This window comes from Notechis scutatus, chromosome 4 (assembly GCF_049901735.1).
Source record: "Notechis scutatus isolate UNSWTSFEM ecotype Mainland chromosome 4, rNotScu1.2, whole genome shotgun sequence".
Classification (NCBI taxonomy): domain Eukaryota; kingdom Metazoa; phylum Chordata; class Lepidosauria; order Squamata; family Elapidae; genus Notechis; species Notechis scutatus.
In genome coordinates this window covers 23,795,326-23,812,394 of record NC_142012.1, presented here as the reverse complement: position 1 = coordinate 23,812,394, position 17,069 = coordinate 23,795,326, and the positions used below count along the sequence as shown (strand labels likewise).

Here is a 17,069-nt window from a genome sequence, read left to right as displayed (position 1 = left end):
TGCCTCAAATCCATGCTGCAGCCAGCTGCCATAGCACATCCCCCAGCAATTCTGCCAACCTGAGTTCCAAAGCCCTGTTGTCACATCTTGAGGAAGAGCGGCTGGAAGAAGTCAACAGTTGCATCACATAGAGCCAGACTGGGTACTCCTTGCCAGCAGTCAGAGAAAGATAACAAAGGTTAATTGATCACGGCAGAGCCTGTGGAGCATAGGGCAGCAAGAGTGGTTGGAGTTTGGTCTTTGGTCCCCATGTCCCCATACATAGTGCATTGAGTACAGAGAAGGACAAAAGCGCTCACAGAGGCTTCTGTGAGGGAGAAGCCTTCGTAATGGAAGACAGCTGACTGCAGCCTGACCTCAGAGACTGCTTTGACCCATGTTTCTGCATTGGAAACAACTGACCAATCTCCAACTCTTGTGTGATGTTCCTGTGGATTCTGCTCATGAAATTCTGAGCCTGGACTGGCTGGTTAACCTGATTTGGCTCTCTGAACTCGGATTTTGGATTTCTCTCTGCCGAAAGCCAAACCATTTAAGCAGGCTTGCTTTTTCAGAGACTTTGGGGTTGATTCATGATCCTCTCTTGTCTGCTATTATTTGTTTAATCTTGAAGTAAATTGCCAATCTCCATAGGAACTCTGTAAATGTGTAAATGAAACCTGAAGCAGCACACTTACCTTACTAAGACTAAGGCCTGGGAGGGACAAAGCCAGGAATGTCTAAGATTGACGTGGGCCCTGGACGAATGACTAATAGGATTTGGTAAATGATGGCAATAGGGAGTGCTGAGATTGTCATCAGTAAGCTAAGCACTTTACAACTACATTGTTTAGCAACATAAATTCCATTCCCATTTACCATCATACGGTACATTCAGAAAGTATTCAGACCCCCTTCTACAGAGAGGTGTGTGCCTTTCCAAATCATGTCCAATCCATTTAATTTACCACAGGTTATTGTATTTCTGGATAACTTTTTAAAGGAACTGGACATTAAACATTCAGAAAAATTGTGGATGAAGATTAGTTGTGCTGCTTGTATTTCTCCTGCCCTCACATCTTGTTGCATTTTCTTAGCAATATAGATGTGTTTCCCAATCTTTGGAAAGAGATTGGGAATTAACTGTTTATCCTTCAAAGATAAATAGGTGTTCAAGAGATGTTCTGCTTTACGTAAACAAAAACTGATGCCAGAAACAAGATGTTCTGAAAAGTAAAGGACAGATTGAAAAATAGTTTAACGTGATGAAATAAATGAATAGTGGAAGAATATGGGAACCCCAGACTCCTGATTGGAAGGTGACTTTAAGCCTATTCACCTGCAAAATGCAAAAAAGTATGGGACAAATAATCCAAGAAGTAACCTGTATATTATATAAATAACTACTCTCATTTTGTATGCCTTCTGCTTTTTCTTGGCCTAGAAAATGGTGTTATATATGAAAACTTTCGTTCATGGGTTCATGTATTCTTGTGAAGGGAAGAGGAGATCTCATCTGACCCAACTCCATTGGGGCTAGTTAAGGGCAACACCTTCTGGTGGCTGTTGTCCATGGAGTGCTTTCAAAAACAAACAAATGCTCACTCTCCAGGGTCTTGTCTACCAGGCAGTTCTTGTTATTTAGAAAGTATTTACCTGAGATGTGGTGTTAAAATCCAAACCCAAAAAGGACTTTACTGTTTTGTGAAGGGCCTAGCCTGATGAACATAAGAAGTGGTCATTACATATAGTTTAAACACATTATGATATAAATGTTTGTGGAATGCAATTACCTCATCAGAGCCAAATTACAAATATGTCTGTGTTAGAAATGGGGAACTTTGAATGACATGGCCAGTGATGGAGGATCCTTCAAATTGTACTTCTGCAATATGTGACAATTTTTCCTGGCCCTAGTACATAGTCTTCATGAGAATAGGATGGGGATGACAAACATTAAAGTCCATTTAAAATGAAATACAAAAAAATTGTATTTAGCCTACTAACAGCAATTCACAAAACAGCCTCCCCTATATTATATATGTTATATGTTATACAGATATATGTGGACATATCCACATATATATTAAATGGAAGCAACAAAGTAGCAAGTTAAAATGATATGGATAAAAATGATAGCAACATAAAATTTAGCTCAGATGAAGTTTGATGTCTAGTGATTGCATTGATACATCCATCTAGGTTTTTTTTTTGGCAACAATATAGACATGGTTAGTCATTGGTTAGTCATTTTTGCAGGACATGTTTTGACTCCCCAATTTAACTTACAGCTCTGTTTTGTCTTGATGATCTTCCACCTGAATAATAACCAAATCTGATGCTTCTTAACTTTCTTGGTCATGATTAATAAAATGTTGCTAACTTGCTGGACATGCTTGCTAAATTATATGCTGGGCATTCTTGCTAATTGAAATTTTATGTAAACGTGGATATGGTGAGTTTTTTTTAAAAAAAATCCCTGTTGAACTAACATGAGACAGACTGAATCTCTTGATGAATTGTGAGTTGACTTTTTTTTTGTTTTTAAAAAGGGGAATGGCTGTTTTAAGTTTTCTGCATTGTTTTAGTGGTTTCTGGCACTGACCTTTGGGGTGTACTTCCCTCACTCTTTTTGAAAGCCTCTAGTGATGGAGCACCCACAACTTCTGATGGCAAACTGTTCCATTGGTTGATTGGTCTCACCCTTAGGAAATTTCTCCTTAGTCCTAGGTTGCTTCTCTCTTTGGTTAGTTTCCATCCGTTGTTTCTTGTTGTGCCTTTTGGTGCTTTGGAAAATAGACTGACTCCCTCATTTTTGTAGGAGCCCCTTAAATTTCCTGACAGTTAGAACAATTAATCAGTGGAACAACTTGCCTCCAGAAATTGTAAATGCTCCAACACTGGAAGTTTTTAAGAAGAGATTGGATAACCATTTCTGAAGTGGTGTAGGGTTTCCTGCTTAAGCAGGGTGTTGGACTAGAAGACCTCCAAGGTCCTTTTCAACTCTGTTATTCTATTCTATTCTAAATATTGGAACACTGCTATTTTATTGTGCTATTTTATTGTGAGTTGGACTAAGGAGAAATTTCCTAAGGGTGAGGCCAATCAAGTTGGCCCTGCCCACCCAGTCACTTGCCCACCCAGCCAAGCCCATCCAGTCATTAGGGCAGAGAACCGATTGTTAAATTATTTGAATCCCACCACTAACTCCATCCCCCCCCCCACCATCAAAAGGATATAAAAATTTTCATCTTGTACTCTCTGGTGGGGGCCAAGCCTCTGCAAAAGGACTGTTTATTTTATTAAAACAACTGCAGTTGCCCGGCTGCAAAAAATTTGCTTATGTCTGCTTTAACTCACAGCAATAGAATGTGCTAGCTATCCCATGAAGTAATTAACTTTTTTGAAGATAGAATGAAGGCACTAAATTTAAAAAGCTGTCCTTTATAATCTTGTGTAGCATGTGTAGCATTGTCTAGCTTGTGATCAGCATGTTAGACAATTTTCTTAGGAATTTGGGGTCATTTTGCAAAACACATTTTAAATGACAGTTTTCTACATCTCATTTAACAGGACAGTGTGTACTTGCTTGGTGAAATAACATAATCTGGGAAAGCATCTCACATTGATTTATGTCTACTTGAAATAGAAAATGCTGTCAAAACTGTTGTCTTGTGAGTGAATAAAAGCAAACATAATTCATTTGGCTTTGTTCAAATCAGTTATCTTATTTTCAACACTTAGGGGATCTTTTAAAAAAAAATTCCCATAAAGTTAAAATCAACTTGGAGTGGAATTAACACAAACATTTGAAAATAAACTAATTAAAGATCACAAATCTTAAATAAAATCCTTGAAGAAAAATCTTACATACACAACAGGACTAAATTGTGAGAAGGTTTTGATAAAACAGCTTAGCTGTGTATTATGGAGTTAAAGTCCAATTCTTTTGGAAAGTATCAGCCTGGGAAGGATATTTATATCTGCGCAATACATTTTAGCATCCCAGCTGGTCAATGTGAAAGCTCACACTCCTTCCTTATGTCTCTTCAACATGGCTCTTCAGAAAATTGAATGCCATGGAATCTTTGAAGATTCTATGCTTTTTGACTTACATTTTAAACCTAATATGAATGTAAATTACAGTCTGTTTGACTAACGTATTGAGCCATTAGTTACACAAGCAAAGATCAGCTCAGCATATTATGTGAACTAAGTCTGTGGTTAGCTTGACTGACTGTACTTTACAAATCCTTAAAACTGGATTAAATAAGTGATCGAAGGTTACTTTAACTATGGTAAGAGGTATAAATATTTATTTAATAAATTTATATGCCGCCCATTTATCTTGTCAAGAGACTCAGGATGGCTTACAATGTAGAATATCAGTATAAAATAATTAGGACATTAAAAGCATTAAAATATTGAGCATTAAACGTTAAACATTAAAATTAACAATGAACTGGATTAAAAGGCACCAATACAAAAACGGAGGGAAGGTGAGATTGGTGAGATCTTCTTTTATTAATCCAGAGGTCTCCAAACTCGGCAACTTTAAGACTTGTGGACCTCAACTTCCAGAATTCTGGGAGTTGAAGTCCACAAGTCTTAAAGTTGCCAAGTTTGGGGACCCCTGCATTAATCACTTCCAAAAGGGGACACTCTTTCAGGCAGCAAGGCAGTTGACAGAGTTAGGTTTTCAGGCCCTTTCAGAAGGCCAAGAAGATGGGGGAGAATCTCATCTTAAAGGGCATAGGGAGGGAGCCATGGCAGAAAAGATTCTTCTCCTGGACCTATCAACCAAAATTCCTTGGTCGACAGGGTCTTCAGCATGTCTCTTCTGACAGAGGAAGTAGAGCGGACCAATTCCATTGGGGTGAGATAGTTCCTCCAGTCCAGTAGTCTTGACCCATTCCATAAAGGGCGTTAAGATGACAACCAACAGCTTGAACTGGACTTGGAAGCAAAGTGGCTATCGATGCAATTGTAATGTGGGCCATTCTAGGGGCCCCTAAGACTTTCTGTACTGCTTCATTCTGTGCCAGTTGTAACTTCCAAGTACTTTACAAGGGTAGCCACCCCCATATAGTGTGCACTGCAGTAGTGCAAACACAAGATGAGTGAGTGCAGGGCCTCACATTACATTTAACAGATTTAATAGATAATCAGAGTTGGAAGGGACCTTGTAGGTCATCTAGTCCAACCCCCTGCCCAAGTGGGAGACCCTGCACCATTTCTGACAAATGGCAGTCCAATCTCTTCTTGAAAGTCTCAAGTGATGGCGCTCCCACAACTTCTGAGGGCAAACTGTTATATAACATGATGTTGCACAAGCACTTACCACTGCCAGGAGTCATGAGTCTAGGAGAACCCACAGGTCCAGAACTAAGGATTCAGTTCAACTGGTCCAGAATATGGCAATGTACACAGTAATGGGTTTCCCAGGTTTTCCCATGCAACATCTTGGTTGCATTGGCTGCATTGAGCTGCATTGGCTTTCAGTTTTTTTCTGGGTGCTATTCAAGGTGCTGTCATCACCCTTTAAAGCCCTACATGGCCCAGGGCCAGGCTATCTGCTGGACTGGCTTTCCCTAAGGACCTCTACCCATCCTACTAGTTCAGATAGGGGGAGCATGGTCCTGGTTCTTTGTCCCAAACATTGTCATCTAATGGGAACTAGGAAGCTGCCTTATGCCCTTTGAAGTTTGACCGGCTGCACCTTTTTAGCCTTCCGTAAATTTTTTATAAAGAATTGGTTTTCCTCATGCGCTACTCGTAGGGTATGTCAAATTTTTCAACTTTTAATTTTCAAACATTAGGAGTGCTTAAAGGTTTTGACATGCCTTGGGGATTGTAAAGATGTTTTGGTTACTTTATAAATATTTAACATCTTCCACCTTAATAATTCCAGTGCAACTGTCATAAATACTTACAAGTTGCCAAGCATCTGAATTTTGATCAGATGAACGATGGGGATGTTGCAACAGTCATGTAAAAAAACAAACAGACATGTCACTTTTTTCAGTGCTGTTATAATTTCAAATGGTCACTAAACAAATTGTTGCATAGGGTCACTAAACAAATTGCTGCCTTACTACATCTTATGTTCTGACCTAGGCTTCTCCCAACAGCACGAAGCGGAGTTCTCGTCCCGATAAACCCCTTTTATTTACAATGAATTTCCTCCCCAACAAAGTCCCAGCCAACAGTCTTTCACAATAGTTCCCAATTACAAACCTTTATCAGGCTTGAAGCGGGATCAGGCCAGTGGTGGGATTCATTTTTTTTTTTACTACCGGATCTGTGGACGTGGCTTGGTGGGTGAGACAGGGGAAGGATACTATGAAATCTCCAGTCACAGGTGGTATTTGCCGGTTCTCCAAACTTCCCAAAATTTCCACTACCGGTTCTCCAAAACTGGTCAGAACCTGCTGAATACCACCTCTGGGCCAGGCCTATATCTTTCAGACACCGTAATACTTGACAAGCATGCCAGAGTGAACTAATTGTTTCCTGCCAAGCCCTACTCCCTTTTCATTCCTCTAGGGGAGGGACCATTCACCATCTACCTGTGGTTTTACTCCCAAGTCAGCCCTTGTTCCTCAGCTGTTCCCTTCTTCTGGTAACTTTGCACATGTGCACACTGGGAACAGGCTCTAGCTGTTCTTCTGCCTCGCTGATCTCTGACTCTGAAGGCAGTTGATAACTGTCGGACAGCTCTGGCCCAATCTCTGCCTCCGATGCAGAGCACTCGTCAGAGCTTTCTGCAGACTCCAGGACTGGCCCATGTCAGGCCACAACAGCTTAGAACTTACAACTGTTTGTTTAAGCAACAATGGCATTGAAGTCATTTATGACTGGTCCTCACACTTGATTGTTGCAGCTTCCCCACAAATGATCAACATTCAGGCACTTGGCAACCATCATGTACAGTATTTATACAGTATTTATTTCAGATCCTGGGCTCTTGTGATTGCCATTTATGATCGTCTCAGCCAGGGAAAAGCAGTTTTGCTTAATTAGTGGTGATTCATTGAACAACTGATTTGCTTTAACAACTGTGGCAAAAAGTTGTAAAATTGGGCACGATTCATTTAACAACTGCTTTGCTTAGTAGTGGAAATTTTGGTCCTAATTGTCATAAGTTGAGGATTACCTGTACTGTACTGTGTCAAGTAAGTCTGCCATTCTCTACAACAATGCTAAGGGAAAAATATTTTCTAGCAAGTTGGTGTTTATATTTGTTATGCTGTTTTTCATATTAATCTGATGATTGTCTCACAAAATGCTGAATTTTTGCAATTATTTAAAGTTTAGATATTCTTCATCATGCCTCTTTGGATTTGTGTTTTCTTCTCATTTTTGCTAAAATTGCTCAGTTCCAAACAGGCATGATCAAGTATACCTTGATGCATGAATGAGACAGCTCTTTTCCCGAGTTGAATGGAGAACTAACAAAATAAGAAGCATCCAATGTTAGAAGGAATGTATTATTCTTCATATTCTCTGAAGCTTAGAGCTTACACTGGATTGGAGAAGGGAATGATCATCTAATACATCTAAAATCTTTGTTTAATGAAAGCAGGGAGATAAATGCTTTGAAAATTCAGGCTTACTTCCTAATTCACTTATGATTAAACTGAAAGCAAGACACCGTCTTTATTGAGGCCTCTGGTGGCCAAAATCCAGAACTACAAGATTATTTTTGTATGAATTCCCATTGCTCCCAACAGGTGCAAGCCTCCAAGTAATGAGCACATATGTATTCTAGAACAGCGCTCCCCAAACTTTTGGGCACCAGGGATCAGTTCCACGGAGAGAGATTTATCCGCGGACCAGAGGGAGCATGGATTCACATGCTGCCTGCATCCCATGGATGGTGCTTTCTTTGTGCAGCTGGTATGGTTTGGTTGCTGGTATGCCGCAGACCGATACCAGTCCCTGGACTGGGGGGGGGGGACTCCTGTTCTAGAAGCAGTGCATCCTCCTATATAGTCTACAAATAGTTTTATTTACCTGGTTAAAAATAAATTAATTTGGAAGAAAAGTGTAAGCAATTCACTTTTTGGTTTAAGATGGCAAAGGTTTTTTTCTTTAGGTTTCAGAGTAAAAAAAAACAGATTGTCTTTGGATGCTACAGTAGAAGTTCAGCGGAAGGACATGGAGAGATAGCAAAGTGGAATTCCCTAATGGACTGATCCAGATGAAGTCTGGATACACATGCCTAACTAAAACATGATTTATTTACTCAATAAACTTAATTGGATAAATTCTCACATAGCAATAAATCATGTTGTAGAAGACACAGTGGATAAGATCATGCATCCTAAATCAAACCTAGCAAACAATAATATGGCTTTTTATGAATTGCAAGCTCAGTCATTGTTCAGTACATTGTTTTTGGCTGTATTTTCTTGGTGAAGGCAGGCAGATTTTATATGGTAGTGCAAAGCGTTAGAAAGAAATGCTTCACAGGGTGCGTTAGGTGAGCAAAATAAGGGTATTTTTTAAAAAAAGCTTTAAAACAACTTTGTTTTCTAGAAACCTGACACAACTATTCTTTCCATTTGTTTTTCTCAAATACTATCACCAAGCTCTGTTAAAAATCTTTTGATCTAGATTGCATAATGAATTGTGGTTCTTTCACATTTCCACTTCCATCTTTTTGTGCTCATTTGTTTCCCTGTTTCTTTATAACCATCATTTCCTTTTTAATCTCCTTCCATTTCTAGGACAATTATCCCTTAATATTCAGCTCATCTCAATTTCTTTTCAAAATAATTGTTTCTGCTGAAAAGAAAAACATAATCTAATATAAAATAGGATTACTGTTCCTGCTGGAAAGAAAACAAAATGGAATACATGAATTTGTGTGTGAAAGAGATAATGGTTGATACATATAGATGAGATTAGTTATAAATGCTGTTTAATTTAGATGAAATTAATTTTAATTATTTTCTCATCCTTGCCCTTTTAAAAAAAATGTGCCAAGTATAAATAGATAAATGCACATCCAGCATGTAGATTTAGTGCAGTGATGGAAATCTTCAGGACTGATTTCCACTGGAGTTGGAAAGACTAACTATCAAGGGTGAGGAAACAGGGCATTGCACACGATTCTTGTTTGTGATTTTCCTTTTCTTTCCTGTCTACTCTTTATGGCTGGATGCTAGATTCAGGAACATGTTTGTTTAAGATAAATATGGAAACTATTTCCTGAATTTATTACTTTTACCATAGAGTGCATTTCTTTCTATATTTCAATTGTTTCTGTACTTCTTTAATTACTGTTTCCAATTATGGGAGTTACCCAACGGAGTTCTGATTACTATTAAATCATATACTGTTACTTTCCTGAATCCTTCCTAATTGTACCAATATCTGCTAGGCTTAACAACCTGTAATCCTTAAACCCAAACAGAAAACTACTGTAGGACCAAAATGTTTGGCTCTGGTTCCATCAGTGATCCAGTCCATCATTGCAAGGCTTTTCATTGTTCTAGGAACCTCTCCTTCACAAATACATCTTATATTTAAGTTATAATTTCTGAATTACACAAAATGATTTGTGGAACCTGAGTGCCTCCAGAATCATTAATTTGATTTTGTTAATACATTTTAACTGACTTTCTCACAAACTATGGAGACAAATGCAAACTTTAAATTAAATGGATACATTCAGCTTAGGTATGACCATTTTTACATTATCTTTAAAATATTTGAAAACCTGCTGTCACTGTAAAGTTATTCCTGACTGATATGATAGGTTGAAACATTTAGGGTTGGGAAAGACCATTAAAAACATATTATGCAATGAAAAGTTACACAGAAAAGGTGAATTTCCTTCATCAGTAATCTTAAGGGAGAAAAAAACCTTACAATGTGGAAAGAAACTTTTTAAAAGAAAAAAATCCTTCATTATGCTTTTGTAAAACATGTGAATACTTTCTATCTCTGGGCTTAGAAAAGATTTACCTAAAAGGACAACAGATTTACTTAAAGGTGAAATTATACCCCAAGATAAGTAAAGATTGTAATTAGCCTTAAATCATGCTATAATTTAGATCCTATTGACACCTGCCCATAGGAAGTACTATAATTTACTCTGGAATGTCAGAATAATAAAGATGCTGAGAATTTTCAGTAACCACATTTCAATTTATTCTGCTGAGAAGTATTGGAATGAAAAGAGTATCTTCAGGGAGTTCCAATATGACATACAAATTCAAATATACACATACACATACAAAATACACATACATTATAGACATACACAGACAAAAGCCAGGAAAAGCACCAAGGCCTGACAAGATAATTCTTGCTTAAAAGTCTGTGCTGACCAATAGGCCCCCATCTTCACTCGAATCTTCAATAGATCACTAGAGATGTGCTATGTTCCTTCCTGCTTCAAACCCTCTATCATCCCAGTGCCAAAGAAGCCCTCCATCAAGGAACTGAATGACTACAGGTCAGTTGCTCTAACATCTGTAGTTATGAAAGGCTTGTGTTGTCCCACCTGAAAACCATCATGGATCCGCTGTTAAATCCCATGCAGTTTGCATACTGAGCAAATAGATCAACAGATGATGCTGTTAACACGGCTCTGCATTACATCCTACAACACCTTGAACCTCCCAATACCTACGCAAGGGTCCTCTTTGTAGACTTCAGTTCAGCATTCAATACCATCATTCCAGACACTCTTCTAAGTAAATTAAACCAACTAGCGGTACCTGAACACACTTGTAAGTGGATCATAAGCTTCCTAACAGACAGAAAGCAGCAGGTAAGCTAGGCGGAATCACATCCGATACCTGTACAATCAGCACAGAGGCCCCCCAAGGCTGTGTGCTATCTCCACTTCTCTTCTCCCTTATATACCAATGACTGAATCTCAAACAATCCATCTGTTAAAATAGTGAAGTTTGCTGATGACACAACAGTGATTGGTCTCATTTGAGACAACGATGAATCTGCATACAGACAGGAGGTTATACAACTTACCTCGTGGTGTAACTGGAACAATCTGGAACTGAACACACTCAAAACTGTAGAAATGGTGGTAGACTTTGAGAAGAAACCCCCCTATACTACTACCTCTTACAATACTAGACAACACAGTATCAACAAGAGACCTTCAAATTTCTAGGTTCTACTATATCACATGACCCTAAAAGTCCATTAAAATTGCCAAGGTTGGACACCCTAACGATTGATAATGAATGTTTTTTTATATTTTCCACTTCTTTGTGCATTTGTAACATTAAAAATGTTATAAAAAAAGCACAACAAATAATGTTTTCTGTGCCAACTCAGAAAGCTCAAACTGCCCAAGGAGCTGCTGATACAGTTCTACAGAGGAATTATTGAGTCTATCATCTGCACCTCTATAACTGTCTGGTTTGGTTCTGCAAACCAACAGGACAGACACAGACTTCAGTGGATAATTGGGACTGCCGAAAAAACAATTACTACCAACCTGCCTTCAATCGAGGACCTGTATACTGCATGAGTCAAAAAGAGGGCTGTGAAAATATTTACAGACCCCTCACATCCCGGACATAAACTGTTTCAACTCCTTCCCTCAAAACGACGCTACAGAGCATTGCACACCAGAACAACTAGACACAAGAACATTTTTTTCCCAAAAGCCATCACTCTGCTAAACAAATAATTCTCTCAACCCTGTTCAACTATTACAAAGTCTGCACTACTATTACTGTTAAATCTTGTCATCACTCATCACTCATCCCCTCCCACTTGTGACTGTCTGTAACTTTGTTGCTTGTATACTTACGATTTATATTGACTGTTTCCTAGTATGATTGCTTGCTTATTGTACCCTATGACTATCATTAAGTGTCGTACCTTATGATTCTCGACTCCTGACGAATGTATCTTTTTTTTTATGCATACTGAGAGTATTTACACCAAGACAATTCCTTGTGTGTCCAATCACACTTGGCCAATGTTCTGTTCTATTCTATTCTATTCTATTCTATTCTATTCTATTCTTTTATCACTCTTCTCATTAATGCTCTAGGTCTGCAAGATTTGTACATTTTTTCTTTGAAAATTATTACTATAGCAATAGCACTTAGACTTATGGACCACTTCACAATGTTTTACAGCCCTCTCTCTAAGTGGTTTAGAGTCAGCATATTGCCCCCAACAATATAAGTCCTCATTTTACTGACCTCGGAAGAATGGAAGGCTGAGTCAACCTTGAATTCCAAGGAAATTCAGATTTTCTCTAGATAATGTCAGTTTAGAATTTAATAGAAATTTGTCAATAATATTAGAAGTGGTGGATACGCATGCTTAAAGTATGGCACGAGTTATCTAATGCGCCCCATCCCTCCTCTGCAAAGAGGCTTCACCAAGGAAGAATCCTAGTAAAACATCTGGATTTGTTCAAGCTAATCGAAAAGACTCAGTGAGAAAGCACATTTTATCTTCCCCATGTCACTTGCCAAGCAACTTACCAAGCATGTCACGGCTTGGTATGCTGAGTGAAGCCAATAATTTGTGGCTTATTCAATACGCCATGATTAAGAACCCATGGATTCAGGTACTTTTTGGATAAGTCAGGAAGGAGTTTTTTTTTTTTTAAAAGTGACTGTATTCCAAAACACAAATTTTTCAAGCTGAATTTGAGCACTATGGGGCTCTGTGTTACAGCAATGGAAGATTAGGTAAACCCTTTCCCTAAATTATCCAGTTAACTGGAGTTCAGGTTCACTTCACCCTTCACTCTCTAAAGTCATCTCACTGGTTGGTTCATACATCACACCGACAAACCAGACCAGTGTTTTTCAACCTTGGCAACTTTAAGATGCATGGACTTCCAATTCCCAGAATTCCCCAGCCAGCATGGGAGATAAAGTCCACATACCAGAAAATTGCCAAGGGTGAGAAACACTGAAGTAGACCACCACACATGCTATGACTCAGGAATGACTTCCACCAATTCCAGGTCAGAAGCTCATGGCTCTCTATTTAGACCAGGGGTCTCCAACCTTGGCAACATGAAGACTGGCGGACTTCAACTGGCTGTCTGGGGAATTCTGGGAGTTGAAGTCCACCAGGCTTCAAATTGCCAAGGTTGGAGACCCCTGATTTAGACGTGCTGAATTACAATTCCATCCTTGTCTCGGGGTCTCCATTTAGACTCCCTGGAAATAAAAACAAACCTATTCCTGAAGGATAACTTAACTACCATCCTAATTTAGAAGAGAGAAAAGAAGCGACGCTTGAGGCAGCCAAAAAAACAAAACAAAAAATCCCTTCCTTCCGAAGATCCGCCGGAATATCCCAATCCCTCGCTCTCCCCAGATCTGCGAGGCCCATCTTGCCACGAACGAGAGGAGCCTGCGCGGGCTAGAGCGGCCAACCGGAAGCGGCCAACCTTTCTCCTGAATTGGAAGACGCCGTTTCCCCCGTCTACAGTTGAGAAGCGGACGGAAACGGTGGGTGCGCGCGCAGCCTCGGTCCCCGCTCGGTGCGGCGCGTGCCCCACCCACTCTCAACCCCCTCTCCTGTTCCCTCCCTCCTTCCCTCCCTCGCTCTCCGCATCTCTCCAAGCCTGGTCTGGAGCAACCTGGGAGAGATCCTCTTTAGTACCAAACCGGCATCTCGCAACGTTGAAGCATCGCTCCCCGCTTTTCTCGTGTTCAAAGTCCCCGCCTCCCTTGTTGGTCCTCTCGGCATCCCTCCCGCCGCGAATGGATTTGCCGAGCAGCCAGTGCAAAAAAGTCAAGCTGAGCAACAAAGTGCAGAGCTGGGTAGGTTCGACGGGGCTGGATGGGTAGGGAGGGCACAGCTGAGGATGTGGGCTGATCGTGCCGCCACATGAGAAGGAAACCGCGGGCATAGAAAGCCTCTGCTGCCCGAAAAAAGCCAGCCGTTGAACGGGGAATGTCTCACCCCCCCGGGATAAGCTGCATTTTCTGATGGGCCGAATGGGCAGGCATGGAAAGGGAAACGGCAGCGTCTGCTTGGAAGGTGGATTAATTCGGGTTGCAAAGGCTCCACCGCTTTAGGTAGGAGAAACAGCCTGTTTGTTTTTTTATTTTATTTTATTATTTTATTTATTTTATTTTGAACAGTTGCATCCATTGAGTAGCTGCCCTGTATTTATTTATTTATTTATTTTATTTTTATTTTATTTTGAACAGTTGCACCCATTGAGTAGCTGCCTTGTTTGTTTGTTTATTTATTTAGAACAGTTGCATCCACTGACTAGCTGCCTATGAAGTATGTATGTATGTATGCTTTCAAGGTGAGGGGGGACACCAAAGAGAATCCTTTCCTTCCTTTCCCCTACGTGTCTGTCTCTCGCATGGCTTTTCAGGAACGAGGGAGAAGGATGGCGTTTGGTCTCTTCAAACTCCCGAGTGGCTAAAAAATAAAAAAACCAAAATAATGCAGGGCTGAGAGAAATCCGAGGAAATGCCAAACGCTGTATTTCAGTTGAGGCGGAAGGGGGTGGAGGCTGAAATCTGGTGTACAATGTGGCTATTCATAAATCTTGGGAGACTGGAAGGCTTTGTGGAGCTGTTCTTTGAAGGAGAGCACTCATTCGAGGTTAGGTTTGAACAAACGTGGGATTTCATCCATGGGGGAGTGGGGGAGTGTCTCATACAGTAGGTTAAATTTACAGTACTGGCCAAAGGTTAGAAAATTGGCAGTCCCTGTCGTATCTTTCCAGGCACAAAATACTGACACTAATGGAATATAGTAGTTTCTTCCCCAAACCCCAAAAACTTTAACCTTAGACTGTCTACTATTGACCTCACCCCTTTCCTAAGAGGTCTGTAGGGGGCGTGCATAAGCGCACCAATGTGCCTACCGTCCCTGTCCTATTGTTTCTCTTATTCTTCTTTTATTTTTCTTATATGTACCCATTTCATGTATTCACAACTATGTATACACTTATACTTATTATCTTGTAAACAATTGGCAAATCAAATAAATAAATAAAATAAATAAATATTCAGTTTTTCCTCCAATTTGGTGTTCTTTGGGTATGGTGGACTACAAGTCCCAGGCCACCTTAGAATAGCCTATGTTATAGTGAGAATACTGTCTTGGGGAAAGCGGATATCTGACAGCTATCTAAAAACAAATGTGTCGTGGAATCAGAAATAACCTGAGCGACATCTGGGCTGTAGAAATCATTGTGACTACTAGAAGGTAACAAAATGTTGTGGGACTCTTTGCTGTTGGTTAGTGGTTATAGTGCAGTCCACATAGTGCACACACAAATCGCACTCACTCTCATAGTAGCTGAGAGAATAGAGGATGGAGTAGCTAGCTGGGAGAAAAGCCAGATGTCATATTTACTAGAGATAATAGACATGGAACAGGGCATCTCTGTAGACTGAAAATGTGTAAGGTCTAGTTCATACAAGAAGAAGCATATTGTATTTTTCTGACCTAGAAATAATTCATTTGATATGGTTCCCCATTTTCAAATTGAGCCAGAAAATAGACTAGGATCTTAAGTGACATCTGCCACTCCCTCACTTTAAAGGCTTTCAAATTGTACCTGAAAACTCTACACAGTGAATATAAGATGTTCATCAACATTAATCACTAATCTGTTTTTATTTTGTGGTTTTAAAATTTGTTGTACACTATTATGGCTTCTGCATCTTTTAAGTTAGTACTGGATAATTCTGTAACTCTTAGAGCTATTTAATTAACCTACAACCAGACTACATTAACAAGTTAATGGTGTGGTAACTTGTAAAAGTTACCATTTTTAAAAAATCAATATTTATTTGCATTTAAGAAAGTTCTGGTTTGCATTAGGATAGACCACTAAGGGTATGTACATCCCATAATCTGTAAAATATTAAATATTTTGCAAAAAAAACCACCCACTTATACATTGTTACTACAAATCTTCTGCATGGATATTGAACTGGACTAGAACAAATCTTTATACATTTTTTATCCATTATGAGTAGAGGCTAGATTGTTGACCTTTTGATTAACAAGCCTAAACTGTTAAAGTATTTGATTTGCTCTGTGTAGCTGATGAACAATTGAAATACAATGGTGGTTAAAAGTTTGTGAAACTTTATGAACCCAATTAAATAATGAGTCAAAAACATACTGATTCATTTATTTAATGAAAAAAAATTATTCTTAATAAATCTATGAAGTTGTTTTCTAACAGAAGCTACATATAAATGTGAGACAATGTAAGAAAAAAATCACGGAAGCTGTTGAAATGCAGGTTGCTGCCCTTTTCTCATAAGTTACTAAACATGTTATTTTTCAGTATTAATGGTGTTTTCATTGAAACACTATTTAGATTGTAATGTAACAGTGCTGAACTAACCCAAATTATTTGACAGCTTGTGACTTTTTGGCTTGATCCTGAATGAATAGACAGAGGTCTATAGAATTAAATAACTTTTGAGGAAAATCTATTTTGGGGAGAGCTGATTAGTATGCAGTTGATTGCTTGTTGCTGCTGTATAGATGTTTTATGAAGGTGAAAATGGACATTGCTAACAGCGTTCTGTATGACTAAAGATTCTTTGTCCTGAGTTTTATTTTGACTTGAGATTTGTTTTGGTCTAAAAAACTTAGGTCTGTAGAACTGCTGAATCTACATGCTTTAGAAACTTCATATTAATAGGTTCTTATGTTCTCTAGTCATTCCAATGAATCACTTTTAAAAATAATTCTGATGCTTCTGTTTGTAAGAATCTGTATATTAAAATCTCTTTTGGCCAGCTGAAACCAAAATGTATTGCCTTAATTTGTGTATCTTTATCCTTTTCTTCTTGCATATTGCATAAAACAATATTAATTGAGCTTGTCTCACTAGTGTTGTACCCTGCTTTTTATGAACACATTCAGGAGTGCAGATGCATGGTTTTCTAGATATTTATGTTTCCACAGATAACTTTTGGTTTAATGATTTGAGTGACAAACTATGTCTGGGAAGGCAAAGATTCAGTTCTTAATTCAGCCAGGAAGCTTTTTGTGTCACTGTGGCAAGTCCTGTGGTTTTAAATGCTGTGCCCAAAGCTGCAAAGAATTCTAACTGATTAGCATCATCTATGTTATAG

General features: G+C 39.1%; 2 protein-coding genes across 4 annotated transcripts in view; one reads left to right on the top strand and one right to left on the bottom strand.

Moving 5' to 3' along the window:
- SGMS2 (sphingomyelin synthase 2) overlaps nucleotides 1–11,134 on the bottom strand; it is a 63,985-nt gene extending 52,851 nt beyond the window's left edge. The window contains exon 1 of the mRNA XM_087962947.1: nucleotides 10,984–11,134. The gene's annotated coding sequence lies outside the window, so the exon portion shown is untranslated. The remainder of the gene's footprint in view (nucleotides 1–10,983) is intronic.
- Nucleotides 11,135–13,429: 2,295 nt separating this feature from the next.
- Nucleotides 13,430–17,069, top strand: part of PAPSS1 (3'-phosphoadenosine 5'-phosphosulfate synthase 1) — a 49,485-nt gene continuing 45,845 nt past the window's right edge. Inside the window, exon 1 of one of the 3 annotated variants that reach the window (XM_026668665.2) lies at nucleotides 13,430–13,763. In XM_026668665.2, the coding sequence (XP_026524450.1) occupies nucleotides 13,704–13,763 (60 nt within the window). In that variant the 5' untranslated portion in view covers nucleotides 13,430–13,703. Of the gene's footprint in view, nucleotides 14,022–17,069 lie in introns of all 3 variants that reach the window. The other 2 variants (XM_026668666.2, XM_087962944.1) reach the window with 2 other exon arrangements.